The 23,430-nt window shown below is 42.1% G+C and overlaps 2 protein-coding genes across 7 annotated transcripts in view; both read right to left on the bottom strand.

Moving 5' to 3' along the window:
• Positions 1 to 23,430, bottom strand: part of PLCE1 (phospholipase C epsilon 1) — a 310,555-nt gene that overhangs the window by 212,508 nt on the left and 74,617 nt on the right. The window contains exon 1 of one of the 6 annotated variants that reach the window (XM_053583638.1): positions 7,888 to 8,035. The exons of the other annotated variants lie outside the window; for them this stretch is intronic. The gene's annotated coding sequence lies outside the window, so the exon portion shown is untranslated. Of the gene's footprint in view, positions 1 to 7,887; positions 8,036 to 23,430 lie in introns of those variants that run through there. 6 annotated transcript variants of the gene reach the window in all.
• On the bottom strand, positions 15,484 to 15,930 carry LOC128581198 (40S ribosomal protein S24-like). The gene has a single exon (XM_053583640.1). The coding sequence runs from the start codon at positions 15,891 to 15,893 to the stop codon at positions 15,528 to 15,530; it is 366 nt and encodes a 121-aa protein (XP_053439615.1). The 5' UTR covers positions 15,894 to 15,930; the 3' UTR covers positions 15,484 to 15,527.

Raw genomic sequence — 23,430 nt, 5'->3', positions numbered from 1 at the left:
ATGGGTTCTGTACAATCTAATATTTCAGAATTGTTCAACCATAGCCATAATGTATTATAACGAGAACCCATTGAGTATATTTTATCTCATCTAACTTTCATGATAACTTCATAAAATAGCTCACTCCTTACAAACAAGGATATTGAAGCTTGATTGAATCTGTTGGGGAAAAGTAATCTATCCTCGCAGTTTAGTCTGCTTGGGTTCAAACCCTAATTCAGTAAGTAGGTAAACACGGGGAAACTGCTTCTCTAAGTCTCAGTTTTGTGATCTACAAAACAGGGTTGATGAGAAGCCTAAGATGAGGTGATGAACATGAAGTGCTGAGCACAGGACTGGTACAAAGCGCCCGGCGACTGCAGGTACTTACTGTTACGAGAAAGCGGGGCTTAAAGTCAACCTCCGACAGTCCAACTCCAAGGCCTATGCTGCCGCTTTTCATAGAACCCTAAAATATGCAGCTTTTCCTCCCTGTTTTAAAGATGAGGAATTGGGTTCAAAAAATGTGAAGTGACTTGTTCAACATCACACAGCTGTGTCAAGGCTGGGGTCCAGGCCAAATGTAGCTTTATTTGACTTCCAAACACTGAGCCGCCCATGTTAATCTGCTATTTTCATGTAATCTTCCTTCCAACTCCATGATAAACTCCTCAGGGCTAAGCAGAGGCCTTTCCACTTCCCCTGTGCTTCCTAGATGGCCTGGCACAGCATTGCACACACAGTGTTTGTGATACTCCTCTGCGAAAGAAAATACCCGCTGCCCTCCCATAGCCTGGCTCCTGGCTCCCCTCACAAGCAGGAGCGCAGCAGCTGTGAGGGCTCAGAATCCTGAAACGGGAGGATCACAACAAAGGTAATTCCAGAGCCACACAACGGTTTTATGCCTGTTGTACTTATAAGAAGTACATCTCAAACAGTAATTTGAGGTGTTCTAAAAAAAGCTGATATCCGGGTGGCACCTGTGGCTCAAAGGAGTAGGGTGCCGGCCCTATATACCGGAGGTAGTGGGTTCATACCTGGCCCTGGCCCAAAACTGGAAAAGAAAAAAACTGAATGTCCTAGAGGACAATCACCACAGATTTTTTTGATAAGTGTATAAACAAGACAGGGATCTGTTATAGATTAAAAGACTCGAGACATTATTAATCAAGTGTAATATTTGGACTTAATCTGATTCCTATTCCAAAAAATCGTATAAAGTCATTTTGGGGACAACCAGGGAAGTTTAAACATAGGCTTGGTATTAAATTATAATTTGGAATTGTTTATTTAGGTATGATAATGTTTTTTAAAGTCTTTATCTGTTAAAAATACATAATGAAGGCTCAGCGCCTGTAGCTCAAGCAGCTAAGGCGCCAACCATATACACCAGAGCTGGTGGGTTCGAATCCAGCCCAGGGCTGCCAAACAATGACAACTACAACCAAAAAATAGATGGGCATCATGGCAGATGGCTATAGTCCCAGCTACTTGGGAGGCTGAGGCAAGAGAATCACTTAAGCCCAGGAGTTGGAGGTTGCTGTGAGCTGTGATGCCATGGTACTTTACCCAGGGCAACAACTCTTAAGGCTCTGCCTCAAAAAAAAAAAAAGTAATGAAGTATTCATGAAATGATACAAAATCTGGGTTTAAATACTCTAGCAGGAGAAGAAAATACACCTGGGAGGAGACTGATGGAATATTACTGGCAATGTTCAGAAAGGTTAAAGTTAGGTGCATTATACGATTCTATTTCTGTATTTGAAAATTTGCATAAGTCCTTCCAACTGCATGATAACCTCCTCAGGGCCAAGCAGAGGCATTTCCACTTCCCCTGTGCTTCCAGGTTTTGTTTAAAAGGATCTCCTATTTTGTTCTGCAATGACTTTTCCAAGAGAGCTCCATTTCCCCACTGAGATGGAAAGTCATCCTCTTGCTCAGGCTCCTCAATGCACTTGTCCAAGTGAGTTAAGCACCTAGTGTGAGGACAACTCACCCGGGGCACTCTGCCATCCCTCCCCGGTCAGCCTGCTCCAAACTGTGTCACATTCCACTCGACAAGCTGCCTCCAGTCTCAGCTCTACCATTGCTGCTGTCTCCCGCCCACTCTCGTAGGGTAGAAACCTCAGCATCACCTTTGCCTCTTTTCCCCTCCCTCAGTTCCCAGGCCAGGCAGCCACTGGTACTTTGGAACATGACTCAAAGTACACGCTCACTGCACACTTGGACTCTTGCAACACCCTTCTCACAGTTTCCCTCTTTTCACCTTTCTCCTTTCTGTGCAAACTCCTGATTACCAAGCTTGATGTTTTTACTTGGAATCGCCCATTTTGAAAACCATTTGTTACGTCCCTGTCCACTTACACGGCCCTCTCAGGAGTTCCTAGGGTTGAGCTCCACCCTATCACCTTTAACAGCTCCTTGAATACCTTTCCTAATCACATTAGAATAGGTCTGGTTATAGCTGGACTGAAGGTGCCAAAGGGAAGGGGACTTGTCTGCCCACCACTATATCCCAGCACTTAGCACAGTGGTTGGCACATTGTTGTGGGTACTCAGTAAATCTTGATTTAAAGAATGAATAGATTCATTTATGAACAAATACTATGAAAACAAATCATTTTTTGCTTCACTTTCCCCTCAATATATGAGATGTTCTCCTTAGCTCAGGTCCTAATCTTTCAACACAGTATACCAGGAGCCCTTGACTAAATCTTTAAGCACCTTTGCAGGGAAACCTAATCAAATTTATCTGAAAATCTAGATAAGAGATGGTAGGGCAGGGGTGTCTAACCTTTTTTTTCCTGCTACATATTGGAAGAATGAGTTGCCTTGGCCCACACATTAAATACATAGACAATAACTAAAACTGACTGAAAAAAAAGTCCAAGCATACTTCTCATGTGTAGCAGATAAGCAAAAAAAGTCCTCACAAAATCAGCCTGTGGCCTGTGGGTAGCAGGCTGGACACTCCTACCTTTTAGACCTGGAGGTCACTCAAGTCCAAATCTGCCTTGTAGCATTAAAAAGCTTATCCTAGTGGCTGGGGATCTGGGCCATAGGAAGGCCCACTGGCCTGGGTAGTTCCTCTAAATATGAAGTGACAATTAAGTTTGTGAACTCATCCTAGAAAAAGTGCTACATACCTTTTTGCTGAATATCATTATCACTTTCAAAGCACTCCTCTGGGAAGCTGTGCACTGACGCCAGCGCCTGGTCAGCCTGGAACATTTCCTCAGCTGTCCTCCCCCAGCTCTCACCTACAGGCTACTCCCCATGGCTGTCTTCTGAGATGACTTCTCTGGAAGCCTCCCCTCCCCCACTGGTCTGCCTCAGGCACCTGCTACAGACTCTCATCTTTCTTGGTTTGGGCACCTATCCTACTCCAGTGGGGCGATTTTGCTTCCAGGGGATACTTGGCAATGTCTGGAGATACTTTTGGTCGTCACTTTTGGCACACATGGTGGAACAGTATTGGCATCTATGGTAGATGCCAGATGTGCTGTTAAACACCCAGCAATGCCAGGATAACCCCCACTGCAAACAAGTACCTGGCCCAAAACGTCACTAGTGTTGAGGCTGAGAAACTCTGCTCAGCTGTCATTTACTTATTTCTTTCTCTCATAACGGATATCTTGTTCATATTAGTATCCACAGTACAATGCCTGGCACATTCTAGGAGTTCAGAAAATAACTGCTAAATGATCGAATGACCTTCACCCCCATTCCATGTCTCTGGTTTACTCCTGCTAGCTGTTGACCCTGACCAGCTCCCTGTACTGAGCTCTGTCTTTTCCAGCACAAATTTGCACCTTCCTCTGACTGGGCCAGGCCCCATCACCACTCTGCTCCCGTTACATGCAGTGCTATCACAGGTGATGGGGAGCTGGGGCCACCTGCAGCAAAGCAGCGATCAGAGAGCCTGGGCTGCAGGGCTGGTCATGAAAGGGGGGGAGAAGGCCTGTGACAACTGGGAGTAGGGCCAGACCACCGGGCAAATCGGGCAGCAGGACTGTGCAGTAGGAGCTCAAAAGCTGATTAGTTTTCAAATCTTCCACATGGCATTTATTTAATTAATGGACAGTGAGCTTCTGTTTCTGAGGCTGCAGGGATTCTTTCCCACTCTAGTGAAGCAGCACTGTAAGATGAATACTTTCTTGAAACACCAAGTCACTGCCCATTTGTTTCTTTGTGTTTTTGCTACTGAGTTCACATGAATTATAATAAGCTTGTTTTACATGATTGTAAAGAGCTGGTAATTCTCAACAATTTCAAGAATGAAATGTTTACACGGACTTTCAAGTCAGTGACACAACAGGGTTTGGGGATTCAAAATCACTGCTATCAAAAACCTATTTTATATTATATTACACATATATTGTGATTTATGTTCAAATAATGTAATATAGAGAGATGGAGCCAAAACAATTTTACCAGGCAACCAATCTTTTGGGGGTTGCTAGACTTTTGAAAGTAAAAATTAGTTGCTTTCACCATCGGCCCCATGATTTCACCCTTGAATTCCTTTAAGAATTCTTGGATGATGGCCAACCTGTCCCTGTGAGTTAGCCATATCTAGTGTCCACTAGATCTAGAACATTCTGTGCATTTACTATTTGATCTAGTAACTCTACTTCTAAAAATGATCTTAATATATTTTACTGAAAAGCCTAAGGCAAATATTTCATTATGTCTGCTGGCTTCTATTCATGTACTCCAAGGAATATTTTAATCATTTACAAAAGTTCTATTCAGTCCTTGGCTAGCTCCTTCACTTCAATTACTTTAAAAGGCCCTCTTACTTTTGCCTTCATATAAATTTCTTACTGAATCCCCCTTAAATTATGTGTAGGTCATTTTATTGGGCTTTCTAGGTGGGTTTCTGTTTTTCCAACTGAAATTCCTATTTTTTTTAAAGATGTCTTTCTTAGGAAGTATCTTCATCTTAAGCTTTCCTCTTTGACCTGTATCTGGAATTAACAATTATTATCCCAACCTCCAGAGCCATAGGGTAAAAGGAATTAAGGCATGTACAGGGTTTTGAACAATCAGTTGTTTGTTCTCATTGGAGAAAGAAAGCAGGGTAGGGAAAAGAACCTCGTTCTCAGCCATACCTCTAGAAATGACATTTTCTATCTTGTCACAACTTGTGTTTCTGAAAAGGTGTTTGGTAGTTACCTTTGTAAAAAATTAGTTTGTCAAGATCCTTGACCTATTGACATTTTTCATAATCACTATTCATGTTTTTTCGATTCTCATCATGTATACATTATCTTGGTTTGCTGTTCTTGTACCAGACTATTAATCTTACACTTCCTAGGGTCAATAATTACAGCAGCTCAAATACAAATACTCCCCTGCACTTTCTACAGTGTTTTTCCTTTTTTTAAAATAAAAATCATTAACGGAGGAAATGATCATTTGTCCTAATTCATCCCAGGGAGGTATTTTGCCAATCTACAAATGAATAAACACCCTCATTATTACTAATTGGCCTGATTTGTTTTAGCTTGGCCAGTCCTATTTCAGCTCAATCTCATTATCCTTGTCAGGTGGCCCATAACCCCTTTCTACTGCAATGTTTTCTATTGACTATTTCCCTACTGCCCTGCATTGGGCCTTTCCTGATGGCATTTTCATACTAAGGCTCCTTGGATTTCTCTACTATTGTAATGATATGTTTCATGACCCCGGCATCTTACTCTTCTTTTGCCAGCTTCAATTCCTGAGAAACTCAAAAGTCGTCTTTTTCCTTGTTTCTGTCTCCTGCTCTCACTAGGACTGGTGGGTCCACCTGTCTCTGGGTGCTACGGACCACAGCTACCTCTTTCTTTTCCTTCTCTCTCCCTGAGGCAGAGCCCAGGAAGCTATGTTTATACCAATTCTGCAGTTGCTGTTTGTGCACACTGAAGTTTGAAAAGCACAGTACTAAAGCACCATTTACTGCCAAGGGAAGAACTGGGTGTCTAGAATCCATGGACACCTCATAGTTCACCTCTTTGTACTGTTTGAATTTTTTTTCAATTTTGTGTACCTCTTGCTATTTCAGTAGAAATAAAAACAAAGCCTTTATCAAGAACCCATTAAGAAGGAAAGAATAACTCATGGCAAGAATAATTCCTGGCAATTTGTCTACAAATGTTTACTTGCACAGTTTTCCCTCTCTCCAAAATGACACATAAGGGGGAAGAAGTAGAATGAGGATAAGGTCATTATTATATTTTCAGTCTTCTAAAAATATTGAGGATTGATATCTATCAATACTGTGTGACAATGAGTAAAGTTAAGCCAACATCATGGGTTCCTATTACCACACTAAAGTTCAACTATGAAAAACATTTTTAACAATAGTTTGTCTAGATTCTTCAACAGTAGAGAATGGACACAGAACAATTAAGAGTTTGCATGTTTTAACCCTTGGAATGATTTGCTTTTTCTAAAGAAATCATTCTTTCCATACTCTAATAAGCTGGGCTTGAGGCTCAGTTTGAAAGTCTCCCACTAAAAAAAAAAAAAAAGTTTTAAAAAACCCCATTATTATTAGCCATCCTATGAAAAGAAAATGTAATGGTCAAAATGGCGAGAGACTCTACCGCCAGTCTATTTCCCTAAAGAAAAATGAAGAACTACATGAACCAAAAGGGTTCATTGAACAAAATCAGTAAGAACTGGATGTATAGACCTCTCACCCACTCTGTAGCCAGAGTCTCCTCCATTTAAGGAAAACATTTTACTTTCAGTAAATGGAAGTGCTCAGGAATCCTTGCATCCACCTGTCTGCCACAACAGTCACAGCTATTCACTGCTGCCGAGACACCCCCACCCGCATGAAATAAGATGTGCCAAATGCCCCACTTCCCATGCTACTTTGGATACAGGAAAAATGCGTTTGTGTCAAAAAAATAACACACTTTCTCATGTTATTTTCTCAGGGTTGTTATCCATCTTTTAGAGTTGTAGAAGGAATGAACACTTAATTGAAAATTTTAATCCTTATATTCATAAAACATCACAGGCTCTCAGTTATGAAAATTCACAGATAGGATTGTGTGAGCCATTTCAAGAGTAGTCTTCATAGCTTAAATTCCTTAAACACAGTACTTTGCGATGAAGTTAGCCAAATACAGAGAAACAAAACAGTTTTCAAGTTTTATTCTGGTTATTTTTAACTCCAGATTTATTTTTTTCCATAAAAGAAACAATTTGCAATTGAGTTGGTGGTGGGCAGAAAACTACTCTTTCAGAGATCTCTTCTTGAGCTGACCTTACTAAAAGTCTAATATGCTTTTAATGCTTGTGAGTAAATAATCACGCAGATAAACTATCACCTTTCCTATAAACTACAGCCATTTACATCGAAATCTTAAAGTGTATTTGAAACACCAAAAACCCTGTAGCTTATTTCAATCTGAGATGCTATCAAATATACTTCTGAGTATAGTCTTTCTCTTAAAAATTATACTTTCAGATATTTCTTACCACTATCATATTCACAAAAGCCACAAGGTAAAAAAGAGCGACTTGGTCAAAAGCTAGTATCCAGAAGAATACAATGAATTAGAAGTTTTATTTACACTAAATGCTGATGCATAATATACTACAGGCCATCTCAAAAGGAACAAAAACATGTAAAACCCTCGAGATACTTTTGAAGATCTTGTAGATTAAAATGCAAAACATAATCTCAAAACTGTCATTTCAGAGGAAGAAAACTCTGCATCTCTATAGTTAAACATTTTGGGTTTAAACATTTTAGAAATTTAAGAAAAGAAACTTCTGATCTTCTTTGTAAAATGTCTCAGAGGAATTATATTTTGGCTAACACTGCATAATGGTTCTAGTAAAAGCACAGGCCCCCAGGATCCCATGCATTAAGAAAACGGGGATTTCTTAGACAAAAACCCTTACCTGGTCTTCCGTAAGCCTCCAGCATCCACATCCATCCTTTAACAAGGTAAAATTGGGTACCTCAGAGAGAGGGAAGAGCCAACCAACCTTCAAGGCAGGCTGAGAGTGTGCAAAGCCACAGCTGACAGCCTGCTTCCCTCTCCTGGGGCTCTCTGCCTAAGAGGCTGCACAGAAACCAAGCCCAGTGCCAAATCTTAATCCTTTTGCAGAATCTCACATGGAGCTGCCTCACCTCTTCCATTCCTGCAAAGCCTCTTCCTCCTGCACTTCCTTATGAAACCATCAATCACCACAACAGCCCACCAAACGAAGCCCAATCTCAAATCATAGTGAAAGATCCTGCAACATGCAGGGTGCCAAGAGTTACATTAGCTGAAATGAAATGATGTAATATCCAGAGTCAAGGGAGGGCTGAGATCCAGAGTCGGGGCACTGCAAGCGCCACTGTGAAATACAACTTTTCTACATGAAAAGAAAAACTGCCCTTGGGTTTTTTTATTAATCAGGCTTTTGTAAATCTAGGCTTATTTGGATTATTCTTGACTCATCAAGAGAACCATGTTTTCCAAATAGAAACTCAGAACTTCCCAAATACCCATTGCTTTAGTCAAGTGAAAAAAAAAAAGTACTAAACAGAACCCAAACTGTAATTCATGTGCAAAAGAACCTAGTATCAAGGGGGTAATAAAACAAGGCAGCCCTCCAGGAATGTGGGCTCCTGCCATGCTACAGGACCCCAGAGCCCCCAAAAGGTCTAATGCCTTCAAAGTAAAGACAACTCCCAAGAAAGGCAGTGTTCGTTTAAGCCAGTGGTCACCTTTTCTTTCTTACTTTTTTTTTTTTTTGAGACAGTCTCACTTTATCGCTCTCAGTAGGGTGGCATCACAGCTCACAGCAACCTCCAGCTTTGGGGCTTAGGCAATTCTCTTGCCTCAGCCTCCCGAGTAGCTGGGACTACAGGTGTCTGTCACAACACCCAGCTATTTTTTTTTTTTTTTTTTTTTTTTTTTTTGCAGTTTGGCCAGGGCCGGGTTTGCACATACCACCCTCAGTATATGGGGCAGGCGCCCTACTCACTGAGCCACAGGCACTGCCCCTCTTTTCTTCTACAATTGTCAATGAACAAGAAATTGCAGGAATTCTTAGCCCCGTTCCTGATGGGCACCTGCTATCAGGTCTCTGACTGGGGGTGACATAAGATCTGAAAGTTGCTGCTGGATGACACAGGATTAAGGCAGAGAGTCTGTCAATAGTACCTGCTGGGGACTGAGACCAGGGAAGGCTTTCTGGCAGATTGGGGGTTAGCTTGAGACTGATTGGTGGGGATGCCAAAGGTAGGTTGTTTGGTTTGGGATGTGTTACTGATCATATTAAATTTAAAAAATTAAAAAAAATTATTTATCATGCCAGGCACACAGTAAATATGAAAGTGTAAGCACTTTCATGCATTACCTCACTTAACTCTCAACACAACCGGGTGAGGTAGATACTATGATTGTTCCTGAGGAGGAAGTAAAGCTCAGAGGTTGGGAAGAGGTAAGCTGGTAGGTAATGGCACCAGGCTCGTTTGGCCTGCTCCTTAACCACGCATCAGCTTTCTGCACACACAACCACAGTGTGCTCTGCACTCTGCAGAGAGGCACAGTGCTACAACACAAAGGTGTGGGGAAGCATGTGCTTATAACTTCCCCAAAGGCATACCCCAGATCCCTGGGTACTGTTGCCCAGGCGTGCTAGGATTTAGAGCTCCTGGCCCCAAGGCAAGGCTTTTACCAGAAAGATGGGATCTCCAAATAATGGAGGGGCATGAATCAAATGCCATGTAAAAGGAGCTCTGGCCTGGCCCAGTTCTGTCATGAAACAGGCAGGTGACCTCAGTCACTCTACTTCCCTTTCTAGATCACAATAAAATTAGGAGGTTGGGCTCAGCCAGACTCTAGGGCTCCTTCCAGCATGAATTCTCCATCACAAATGATGTTTAAATTATGCAAACTGCTGGGTGAACTATTTTTTTAAATCAGAATTTATACATCCAAATGAGAATTCATCCTAATATGACAATAAAAATAATCACTTCCATTTAGGCACTGGGCACTACATTCTCATTTCTCCTGATAAAATCCTCCCAATCCCCCATGGCTTGGAACAAGTATTATCCCTATTCCACATATGAGGAAATGGAGGATCAGAGGGAATGAAGGATTTGCATCGGGCCATGCCTGGGGACAAGAGGACAAAAAGGGATTGGAGCTTAGCCTGACAGATTCCAGAGCCCGTTACGCGGCCCCTCTTTAGATTGCTCAGGACCTGCGTTTTCAGTTATAGGTAGTACACATTTGTGACCATCTGCTCTATGCTGGGTACTGCGGAGGGGGTAGCCATGTGGTCCAGCTCCCCAGCCCAGCAGAGAAAACAGACAGAAGGAGGTAATTCTGCCACAGGGGGAATGGGCAGAGTGTTAAACAGAGATACGAAGGACAACAGTGAGAAATTATTGCTAATATGCTCGGTGGTGGTAATATCCATCCTTAGAGGGTGGATGTAATTTTGGCTCACAGACAAGTCAATCAGAGCCAAGTCTGGGAATAAAGAGGGCCATTTTTGGTCACAAGCTAGGTGTGGCTATAAAATAAAACAGTAAGATGAATATTCCTGTGTGGCCCCGACCAGCTCCAAAGGCAATTCCTAAAGGGCAGTTTGAAAAATGTTTTGAGCAATGATACCATCTCAAGATTAAAGGCTGAGCCACCCAAAGCGATTCTAAGAGACAAGACTTCTGCAGCACAGCACTTGCTCCCAGCAGAAGCCACAGCCTGCAGTGCCGTGGGCTGCCTGCTCGCCGTGAGCTCCCTATCAACAGGTCCCTGATTAGATTCCTCGTGCTGTGCCCCGAGCATCTGGCACAGAGCTGGGCACGGGGAGGCTCAACAAATATTTGTTGACTGAGAGTTACTTTTGAATGTACCAAAGCTACATGGTTTTGAAAACTGTCTTACTCATTTGGTTCTACTTAGACACCTGCATATACTGAGATACCTGCATTTGGTTATACTTCGATACTGTGGACAGATTCCCACCCGAGCCCAATGGCCAGATTAAGACTGAGCTTACCCAGTGTGTCTGCCAGGCCAGCCTAGGCCCTGGGCGATCAGCCCAGACACAACTGGCTACCACAATTTCCCATCCTGCCCCTACTCGTGGCCGTTCTTGCAGTCAGCACTGAGAGGAGTAAGAAGGTCCTGAAGACTCCACCGCATGGGAACTGCTTAGGATTTGTGGCCAAATGGGCTGACTTGTTTCTCCTTTAGTGCCAGCTCTGGAAGTCAGGCAATGGAGGATGTCCTTACAACCTTATCTGGTGGGCAGGGCACGTCGATGGACACGCTGAGTGCCCTGTAGCCAGTATGGCCACACAACAGACCTAAGTGTGCAGGAACTTGGGATGCCCCAGCAAGATTCCCCCAACCATCTCCCTACCCCATAAACACTCGAAAAAAAATGGGCTGATGCCTCTGAGACTCCCCAGATTCCTTAAATCAGTAGAAGCAATTGGAATTCAGAGTAGATCTCAGGACAGTCAGAAGCCAGAGAGGTTTCTCCAGTCGTTTATGGCCACTGCTTCTCCCTCCCATGCCTTGTCTTTTCCCTAGTTGTTGTTTGCTTGTGCTTGGCTCACTAATTAGCCACATAAACAAGCCCATACAAGATGAACAAGGCCTCTCTGCCACAAGAATCGCAATGGCCAAAGGAAGTTGGGAGTCTAAAGCCTCCCCCCATTCTGCCCGTCCATCACTAGTGAAGGGAGAAGACGGCGTCTCCCTAGTTGCAAGACTTTGCCAGTTTACTTAGCCTGCCTCACTGTCCTCATTTTTAAATAGTCATAGTACCCCCCAAACACAAAATCATTGAGTGAGGAAACACATATAACCCATTTAGAACAGTGTCTGGAGAGTAGGCCCTTAAGATGTATTAAGTTGGTAATGTTGTATTATAATTTCAGACTTGCTGGAGTGGAGAAGGAGCCACTGATATGGGGAAGGGTGTAGCTGACAATGGGGAGTATTCACGCGTGTCTGCTTCTACTTCGTCGTTCTGCCTGGATGACTTCTCCCTTGTTTAATGCCACAAGAGGATTTGATGTAGCTTCTATATTAAAGTGCATAAAATCAAACATTCAGTTCTAAGGTTGTTTGAGGGAAGCCACCATTGCTGATCATTGCATTTAGCTCTGAGGTTCTTGGTGAATGGGATGAGAGAAAATATCCTGAGGTGTATCACTGACATCCAGTGAGAAAGAGTGGAAGGGTTCAGACAGCAGGAAAACCTTTTTCCCGGGCTCCATGTTTTAAGAAGAATTTAAAGGTGGGATATCAGGGCACCCAGTAACATAAAGGACAAAGCCTTACCCTCAACTTGTATAAAAAAGAGACCTCGGGTGGCCCCTGTGGCTCAAAGGAGTGGGGTGCTGGCCCCATATACTGGAGGTGGAAGGTTGAGACCCATCCTTGGCCAAAAACTGCAAAACCAAAGAAACCTCTTTCCCACAGCTCCAGGCTTGAATGGCCCCAGGCTGAAGGCTTACATTAAATTGTTACATAGAAGGTCAGCTCTGGAAAGGACTTTTGGTCTATCCCTCTGGTTTTTCGGAAGTAGAAAGAGTGGTCTGGAGGGCTAGAGGGACAGTTGGCTGAAGCCCAGACTCAGCGTCCAGTCCAGTCCTCCCTCCATCTCAAACTCCCCTCTTCCCTCTTCTTCCACAACAAAAAGCTTCCTCAGCCTCTTCCCCATGGGAAATGCCAAAGCTGCAGCAGCCTCCTTCACACTGTGGGAATCCCTTTTCTTTAAGTTCGGTTAAAAATAAATTTGAAAAATGTTTAAAATTTTCAAAGTCCGGACTGGAGAGCTTCCAGGTGGCCTTAGGCAGCGCTGCAGCACAGAGCCGGTCTCAGTGTAAACTGCTGGCGGCTACTGCTGCTTGTCAAATTGCACTCCTTACCCACCAAGACCGTTGTTAAAAGATTGTGTGTTTTAACAGCTATTATTATTTTTTTTTTTAAAGCAAGTAAAGAAGCTTTTATTTTGGGCCACAGACACCTAAAATATAGAGCTAGGAAGGGCTATAACATATTACGAATGGCTAAGTTTTGAAGGCTGAATTGAATTTTACTGTTGAAGACTGCAGTACAATAGGCAGATTAAACACATTATACAAAGCCATTCTCATGGGAAGGAGAATGTGTTGAATTAAATACGCATATCATGTACGGTTACAACAAAGTTGAAGAGGATAAATAGAATTAGAGGCTAAGCTGGCATGCTGGCAACACCTCTAGTCCCAGCTACTTGGGAGGTTGGAGTGGGAGAATTGCTTGTGGCTGGGAGTTTGAGACCAGCCTGACAGGAAGCTGCCAACTCACAGAGGGATGCAAATATAACAGCTGCCATTCTTAAAAGCTTCCCAAGCACCCCATGGGTGTGCTAAGTGCCCCAAGTGATAGCCTCCGTTAATCCTTACAATAATACCATGCAGAAAATTCTCTTATTAAACTAGGACTTGAATCATGTCCACTGAGTCCAGGGTCCAAATTTTCTTAACAACAAACTGTTACCTTCACAGAACTTAAGTCTTTGCTAGGCAGGGACAGAGTATGGCTATTGTGCTTGTGTCTAGGCCCCTGCTGACGCAATAAATTTTCTGAGGCCAGCACTTGGCAAATGTCATACAGATTATACTTGGTTAGCCTCACGTTCTGGGAGATTCTCTGGAAAGATGATCTTGAAATTGGGACAATCCTCTAAATGCTGCGTCCTGAGTACAGAATCAACACAAGGTCCCCAAAGTCCATCCATATACCGTATCTAAGGGAGAAAATACTTCTAGCCAATCACAGGAAACTGTTCTTTGCTACCAAGGGGCAGCACAGCAGGGCAGGTGGGTATCCAGACCAGGGTGCAGTTTCTGGCTCTGTTACATGGTAGTTGTGATGCTGGGCAAGTGGCTTAACCTTCCCAGCCATCCGTTTCCTCTTCTATAAAAGAAGATACTATTATTATCTTCTTTATAGAGTTATTCAGAAAAGTGGCAGGCATATAGTATGGGGTCAATAAAGATTAGCTGACGAAAATCACATTTTTTTAGATATTAGAATACAGATTAATGGTTGGAATGAGTAGTATTAAGGGTCTTTAATATGAATTATATACCGCTAAACAGTTGAGGCAGTTTCCTATCTTTCACATATATCCTGATGTTTTACACAATATAGACCTTTCCAATGCACAAAGCAATGCTATCTATCTGAGCCCACCTTAATTCCTAGCAGCACTCTTTATTGGCAACATGTAACAAACATACTCCAGATTCTTGACTGATAACATAAACTCTCACTCTCTACCAATCCTTTTCAGGAGCTTGGTTGCAAAAAGAAATAATCATAGAGAATTGCCATAAGTATATTCAGCCCAAAGATTCCTCTTAAAATTTTAAATTATAGGTTTTGATCAAGTCAGATGATCAAAAGCCACAAACCTAAGAATCTAGGATTGTTACTTCATAGAATTGCTCTTAATAAATTTGCTCAAAGGTTTTGCCATTGACTTTTCCACAATGTTCTATAGTTTCAGTACCTAAGTCTTGCATCTTTTGATAAGTTTACTCACAAGTATTTTGTTTCTGGTTGATGTTGGAAATAGAACTTTTAGAAATCTCACTTCTAGATTGTTCTTTGCTGATACATAGAAAAATGATTTTTGCATTCAGATATTGGTTTTTATTGGTGGGTGTGGCGAATAACATTCATTAATTCAAGAAATACATTACAAAGCCTAGTCTGTTTCAGGAATTGTGCTGGGATCTGGTATATGGTGAATAAATAAGATATGGTGGCTACTTGGGGAGCATAGGGTGGCATGGGGGTGCGTGGTTAGGCAAGGTGCACTTCCCACCAAGGAGAAGATGCTGGTGGACACTGTCCACTTCATCACAGAGGGCCGCCGCAGAAGTATCTCTCCAGTCTTAGAATCAGGAAACACTGAGTGTCCCCTTGGCAACTATTCTATTTTCATCTCATGCCCACTGTGAATTGTGTAACTGGACAGGTTTTCTTGCTTCAGTTGCTAGGAAGCTTAAGGTTATGTTGTGGCCAAACTCTAGCACATGACACGAATGTAAGAATTATTTTATATTTCACCGTATTTATTCTCTTTGCCCTGATTTTTTTCATCTGTTTATTTTACCTTGTTTTGGGCAGATCTTTGTACATGGCCTTGGGTTTGTTTTTTTTTTTTTTATATGAAGAAAGGCTGGGAAGAAAGGGGGGTGCCAGGGAAGAGAAGATATTTCCGTCACTTGCTAATATTGCTCTGAATGTTACGTTACAATGAAGATCTACTCCCTTTTTCTGAGTTCCACCAAGATGTGATTATTTTACCTAAGTGGATGCTTATAACATCTGGAATAAGAACTGTTTCACTTATAAGGTTCTTTAATCTGCTCTTAGCAGGTCTTAACAAAGTCTTAGTTTTGTTCAAGACACAATGCAAGTGCTTCTTTTTTTTTTTTTTTTTACATGAAAAGTCTTTATTAATCCTCTTGTGAAAACATCTATACAATGGCTGCAGATAACATCACTGTAGAGTCTTTAGTCCTTCGCCTTTTTGCCAGCACCAACATTAGCCTTTGCCGTCCCCCTGACTTTCTTCATTCTGTTCTTGTGCTCCTTTCGCTGCTTTCTTGATGTCTTTTTCTTCTCGTACAGGCCATGCCTTGCAAGTCTATGTTTGGGTTCATTTTTCTTTGCATAATCCAAAGAATCGTAAATCATGCCAAAGCCCGTTGTCTTCCCACCACCAAAGTGAGTTCTGAATCCAAATATGAAGATGACATCAGGTGTGGTCTTGTACATTTTGGCTAGTTTTTCTCTAATTTCTGTCTTTGGTACTGTTGCCTTCCCAGGGTGAAGGACATCAATGACCATTTGTTTCCTCTGAAGTAGTCGGTTAGTCATGAACTTCCTGGTCTGGATAGTTACCTGTGTTGTTCATGATGGCGGGCGATCCTCGGGCCAATGCAAGTGCTTCTTTGGCATCAATAAAATTTTCTTTCCTCATTGGAAATAAAAGATCAGGACATGAGGAGGCAAGGTGGGAAGGAATACCTTTCCCCCAAGTCATCTGTAAGGCAGTACAGGCAGCTGAGACTTTGAAGTCACTCAGACACGGGTTTAAATTCAGGCTCTGTTACTTGCCTCTTAGCTGTGTGACTCTGGAAAGGCTACTTAACTGCCCTTAGTTCCAGTCACCCCAGCTATAAAGTTGCCACACACCTACATTATTGGTTATTAGTGTAATCAACTTAAAAGGATTTGGCATATGCTGGAGGACCTGTCTATTTAATACTACACCAGAGAAATGAGGCAGTGTAATAAGACAAGAAAAAACAAATGAGGTATAAAGATAGCAAAGGAATAAATATAACTTTATTTATAGGTGGTAGCTTGGTTAAAATTGGATTTTTACCAAGTTACAAAAGTAAATTCCACACAAATGAAAGATCAGAATGTGAAAACAAAAAATTCAAAACACTTTGAAAGTGTCCTTATAATTTCAGCATAAGAAAGGATGTCTTAAAATACAAAAAGCATAAATTATAAAGGAAAATGTTAATCAGATCACATTGAAATTTAAAATGTCTATATAACACATGATAATATAAAGTGAAAAGACAGGTTATGGATTGGAAGTTGGTATTTGCTAACGGGGTGTCATGGCAGGCGCCTGTAGTTCCAGCTACTTGGAGGCTGAGGCTGAGACAAGAGACTCTCTTAAGCCTAAGAGTTTGAGGTTGCCGTGAGCTGTGACATCACAATACTCTACCGAGCACAACGTAGTGAGACTATCTCAAAAAAAAAAAAAAAAAAAAAAAAATTGGTGTTTGCAACACATACAGCTAGCCAAACAATAACTCAAATATACAGAAATTTTATAAACCAAGAAGGATAAATGCCAAATAGATAAGCGGCAGAAGAAATAAAAGGTAATTCGCAGAAGCAGCCCAAGTAGCCAATAAACATGAAAAACCTTTAGCCTTACTAATAATGAGGAAAACATAAACAAAATCAAGAGAAAATATTTCCCACCCATAATACTGGCCAAAATGCCAAATTTTCTATTTCATTCCAGTTATGTTTTCCAGCAATTGGCAATTATCCACAGTGGTTACCCTGAGGGGAGAGAAAAGGGTGGGGCTTTCAACTGTCTCTGTAACATTTTCTTTCTTTCCAAAAAGTATCTGAGGCAAATGTGGTAAATGTTGACACTTGAAGGTCTGGGCACTGGGTAAGTGGCTACTGTAAGCTGTAGCTGTATTTAGTGGTATTCTTGAAATATCCATAACAGCTGTTTCTAAAACCTGTTTTAGACATATTAGGTAATCTCAAATTTCAATCTTTCACTCATCTGAGAGATTAGATAGTGAGGCAAAACAGAACAGAGAAGTGCCTGAATAAGTCAGGTTTTGAGAGGGCAGGCAGTGCCCAGAATGGGAACTAGCAGAAATGACAGTGAATACTGTCAAAAGATGTATAAATTCTAGAGAAAATGTTGGTCTAGAAAAAAAGTCTAAAGCAGAGGAGCTGACTGGGAAGTTTAGGCCTTGTTTACTCATTCACTGCACAAATTAGGTTTATCTGGTTCCTGGACTAACCACATGTCCAATCCCATGGTAGAGACAGACTTATGAAATAATCACAACTAACAGCTGACCTTGGCTAGGGGAAGGTGTGTGGTAGTCTAGGAAGGCTTCCCTAAGAACATAAACTGAAGTTAATGACAGGTAAAAATAGGCTGCTAGGTAAGGAAGTGTGTCCAAGACAGTGGGACCAGCATGTGCAAAGGGCTGAGACAGAAAGGAGCTTGGACCTCAAACGTGTTAGTGTGGAATCTAAAGCAACCTCCAGGAAACGTTTGGGGGTGCTGAGAGAAAGGGCATTTCAATGGGGGATCAAGGATTGTGTACTTACATCTTTCTCAAAGACCAAGGAACCAGAGAGAACTCACCAAAGGTGAAGGACCATGGGTGAAAAGTTGGAAGATATCTGAAAGCAACAATAAAAGCCTGGCAAGCAAAGGAAGTGGAGTACTTAACTGGTCTGTGCCTAGTCTCAGCCTGGGATTCCCTGTTACTGTAGTAAATCCATTTTAAAAGTTTTGAGTATATAATCTAAAAACAAGTCAGTTAGATTGCATTGCAGAGGATACAGTGGGGCAGGAACATTGGAGGCTGTGCCGGGGACTAGGAATGTTCCTTGCGAAACCGCTGCTTAGAGAAATCGCTTGAGCCAGGATGCGGCAAAGCAGATCATGTCAGAGGCAGCTAAAAAAATTAGCCTAGAAACATACTTCCTGGACACTACCTCTGCCTAAGCTGGTCACACACACAAAATTCAGGAGTCAGACATTCCAGTTGGCTTGGGGCAAGAATTTTTCCTGAGGGTTCTTGGATTGGCTGCGCTATAGAGAAAAGAAGATAATAGTTTCTACACCTGCAATTTTCTTAATGAAAACTGACATCATCTTGGGATAAAACCAAAAGAAATAAATGTAATTGAAAGCTTTTTCCTAATAGCACATCAAATCCAGGCTCTACGGAAGACATTCACGTTTTTTTCATCTCAAATGACGCTCGGTGCTGGAGTTCTCTGGTGGGAGAGCTTTGTGACCTCGGATTTGCTTCAGCCACTTTCTCCTAATGTAGTGATGAAAACATCTACTTCACTTGAGGGACATTTGCCTATTTGCCCTCTAATCCAAGTGCAGCCCCTTGACAGAAAAAGCAACTTGGGACTAATTTTTTTTTTTTCTCAAATATTTTAGTGCCACCAACATAGAAATACTAAAACTCTCCACCTTGGGGGAAAGTTAATTGGAAAAACACCAGGGAGGGCTGCAGCACATACAACTGCAGGCTTGGGTCCTCTACCTCTTCCCAGAGACGTTACTTTGCACAAGTCCTCAATTTCCAGAAGCCCATTCTCTTAAGATAAATGAAGATAAAAACACTGCCTCCTAGAGGCCTTGTTGTGAAGGTTAGCACTGGTAATGTGCGAAGCATGAAACATAGTAAGCACACAGTAAGTTGTAGCTATTACCAATATTTTAAATAGCAACAACTGATTTTCAAGACAATAGTTCATGTTTTCCTAGGGACTAATTTGCATGAAAAATCACAAGGCAAAGATCATAACCTGAAAACATGTAGCTTTTCTTTCCAGAACTAAAATTACCTTTAAAGGGGGGCGGTTTAGGACTCGGCACCTGTAGTTCAGCGGCTAGGGCATCAGCCACATACACCGGAGCTGCCAGGTTTGAATCCAGCCTGGGCCTGCCAAACAACGACAACTGCAACCAAAAAATAGCCGGGCATTGTGGCAGGCACCTGTAGATCCAGTTACTTGGAAGGCTGAGGCAAGAGAATTGCTTAAGCCCCAAGAGTAGAGGTTGCTGTGAGCTGTGACACCACAGCACTCTACCAAGGGTGACAAAGTGAGTCCCAGAAAAGAAAGGGGGTTTTAGATGCTGAAAAAAATCATTGAAGTCACCACAATCTGTTCATTCCAATGCATGAGGATGATTAAGGACTAAATGCTGCACATCACTATATTAGACCCCTGGAGCAAAATGTTATTATAACACCAATAATTTTATCAGATGCCAATGTTTATCAAAAACCTAAAAAGTTCTAAAGGAACTCAAATTTTTTCAGATTAAAAAAAAAATCAGGTGCTTATCCCCATATTATGTAACAATACCATCAGAGACTGAGGTAGCATGCCATAATCCAGTAAATATTTCTGCAACAAGATGTCTAAATATTTCTATCAAATGGCATAAAGATGAAATAGCCTCACACAAGTTCAAATAAGGTTTTGCCATCAAAATGTGTACTTGTGAATTTTAAACTTTGGTTTTTAGGTCTTTTGCTGTTTAGACCTATGAATTAGGGGGTGGGGGTAGAAAAAGCCACTTTTTACTTAAAAAATAAAGCCCTATACTCAAATGTTTTGTCTTTATTTTGCAGACATAAAATTTCCAGGTAAAACAATGTATGTTGCAACATTACTTTGAATACCAATGAGTTGGAAAAAAACCTTAAGTGACTACCAGTAAGAAAACAAATTAAGAGAGGATGAGAAATTCATGTTATAGAATTGCTCCCCCTGGAAGAATGAGGTTACCTCGCAAAGGGCTTCTCAACCTCAGCACCAGGCATTAGGAGCCAAATGATTCATTGCGGGGGGAGGGGAGGAGTGGTGCTGTACTGAACATCGTAGGATGTTCAGCAACGTCTCTGGCCTCTACCCACTAGATGCCAGTAGCATCTTCTTAGCCCGGTTGTGACAACCAAAAAACGTTTCTAGGCCTTGTCAAGTGTGATCTGGGGGTACAACTGCACCTAGTCGGGAACCACTTGGGCTAATCGCATTCGCGGCAGCCCTGATACATCATAAGTGTAAAAAGCAAGAGGCAGAGTAACATTTATTACTGGATGCTGGTTTTATTTAAATAGAGATAAGTCATTGTTTATGTTATAGAAAAAGCCTAGATAGCCATGCAAAAATATGCCAGTGAGCATACCGGGAAGGTGAGGAGACCGTGGGGTGGGGGGGGGAACTCCTCTATTTCATCCATTTATGTGCTGTTTCCATTTGGTACATTTTAATTTCAAAAATGTAGTTTCTGAAAATATACTACACAATTTGACAGTAAGGCAAGGTTTAAAACTAGAAAAAAAGTCTTGGAAGAGGATATGTGGTCAGGCTGGGGAGAAGCCCCCACTCAACAGGGGTGTCCAGCACTGTCCCCGGGGCACCCATGGCAACTGGCGGCTGCTTGCAGCTTGCAGCATCCGGGCCCTCTGAGAGGCTGAAACCATTATCTGACCATCACACTGGAAGTACCACAGTCTGACGGCAAAACACACGTAATAGTCCTTCAACTGCACACTCCTAACTTCTGATCTGGGGGTTCGTTTCTTCCTTTTTTTCCTTTGAGGCAGAAATTAAGGGAATCCTGCCAGGATTCAACTGCAAGAGCCAAGAGCTGAAAGATTCAGTTCTATTTCCACCTACTGGTAGGAAAAAAGACGACAAGGCACAGTTTAGAAAAGGCAATACAGCCCTCAAATGTTCACGTTGAACTGTTCCAACCCTGTAAGACCTTTGTTCTCTGAATTGTAGGGCAATAAAGTAACATCACAGAAATCACCTGAGAGTAGATAAGCATAATTGCATTTAAAAGATCTCAACATACTGATCAGTTCAACCATTGTGTAGTTTTTGTAGCATTTGCCTTTACTCTGGGCTGAGAATTCTCTCAAGAAAATACATCATGTACTTTAACATCCTCCTAAACACTGTCTCTAATAAGGTTATCTTCTCCCTTTTTTTTAAATTTAGCCTGTGTGTGAGGGCCTCCAGAGCTATGACCAAAGCAGCTTTGCATGGAGGACAAATAAAAACCCACGATGGCCCTGTGGTCAGAAAGACCTGGATTCGAATATCGGACTTTTCCATTTACTAGCAGTTGACCTTGAGCATGTCATTTCACCTCTCCAAGCAGCCATTTCTTCTTCCTATATGGTATCACCTCCAATATGGGCTGTTGTCAGGATTAAAGGAGCTAGTGTATTCTGCACAGTGCTCGATTCCATAGTAGCTATTTTTATTACTCAACAATTCTACTGACTTCCACCCATGCCCTGTATGGAAAACCAAGGCAAAGGCTGATGCTCAAGAGGAAGAGAGCTGGACAGCAGGACACATCTGGCGCCACTCCCTCACCCCAGGTCATGGTGCAGGCCTCCCAAAACTCCCTGCCTATCCCTCTTCCCTCAGGAAGAGGATACCATCTGTTGTCATAACTGAGAGGCACGCATATTTGTCTCATGACAGGCATGTTTTCAGCCAGATGATCCAAATACTCCCTTCACTCAGGAGGTGAAGGGTAGGCTCAGCTGGAAACAGCTAGACACCAATTCCAGTGCTTTCATGTGATTATTTCAAATAACAGAATGCCAGCAGCTGAGTCAGTAGAAGTAGTCAGGGAGTGAAATTCAGTCTTCCAACATAAGTAACTCCCCAAATCCACATTTATGGATTTGTCACCTAATTTTATACCAATTATACGTTCTTAAGTAAATCAGCATAGACATGAATATATTCAAAGAAAACGAAAATTCTACTAGCCTGCTACTTTGAAATGGTTTAGTGCTCTTAACAAAAACATCTCACTGGGAGTCAATCATTAGGAAAAGATTTATCTGGTGCCTGCGTGGTATTATATGATGGGCAGAAGAAAGTGACAAGGCACATGCTGCCCTCCAGACGCTCCTAGTCTAGCCAGAGAGGTGGGCAGATCTCCAACTAGCCAGCCAGTCAGCTACAGGTGCAAAAACAAAGTGCTACAGAACAGGGAGGAGAGAGGCTAACCATGAGGGTGGGTGTGGGGATTCAGGAGAGAGCTCACACAAAAGATGACTCTTGCTCCAGTTCTTCAAAGATAAGGATTAAGCCCAGGAAAGAAGGGGATGAAGGCAGGCAGAGAGGGGAATCCATGGGCAGGAAGACCAGACACTTGAGATCCTACCGATGTCAACAGAAAACATGATGTGTGAACCCATGTTGTGAATGCACATTGTCCATTTGATAGGACCAGAACAGATTGATATAGCTGTCTCACTTAGTATTATAAAAATTATTGTTTATGGGGCGGCGCCTGTGGCTCAGTGAGTAGGGCGCCGGCCCCATACGCCGAGGGTGGCGGGTTCAAACCCAGCCCCTGCCAAACTGCAACAAAAAAATAGCCAGGTGTTGTGGCGGGTGCCTGTAGTCCCAGCTGCTCGGGAGGCTGAGGCAAGAGAATCGTGTAAGCCCAAGAGTTAGAGGTTGCTGTGAGCCGTGTGACGCCACGCACTCTACACAAGGGTGGTACAGCGAGACTCTGTCTCTACAAAAAAAAAAAAAAAAAATTATAAAGTCAATACCAAGCTCTGGAAAATGGATTCATGCAAAATGGGGGAACTGAAGAAATAAAGCAATTAACATCACTATACTAGTTTCACCTCCTAAAAGCAAATATATTTAAGCATTAGAGTTTTAGTGTATCACTATGAGATGCATATCCTGGCAAGAATGTATCAAAAATATTTGAACAAATTACATTAATGCTGTTACAAATGGTTATTTACATTTCTTAATAAAGTTACTTAGTAAAGCAGTCCCATTTAGAGACAAAAATTACCAGACTGACTAAACTCAGGACACAAATAGTAAATGGATTTTATACTACATGCCAACTCTGACCAACTAACTGGTAGAACCACTTGAGATGCTGTTAGGGATCTGTGGCCCATGTCGTGGTGATTGGTGACATCTGCCGTGGGCGCAGTGGGTAGTTTGGCTGCTCGTGTATCCAGGATGCTGCCCCTGACTTAAACACTAAAGTGAAAGGGAAGGGTGAAACAAAGCGAACCAGTGAATTGATTTC

Source organism: Nycticebus coucang, chromosome 3, assembly GCF_027406575.1.
Source record: "Nycticebus coucang isolate mNycCou1 chromosome 3, mNycCou1.pri, whole genome shotgun sequence".
NCBI lineage: Eukaryota > Metazoa > Chordata > Mammalia > Primates > Lorisidae > Nycticebus > Nycticebus coucang.
This window is presented reverse-complemented; position numbering and strand designations above follow the sequence as displayed.

What these genes read in the sequence shown, in the direction of transcription:
- LOC128581198 (XM_053583640.1), bottom strand. Translation starts at nt 15,893, where the DNA reads ATGACTAACCGACTACTTCAGAGGAAACAAATGGTCATTGATGTCCTT.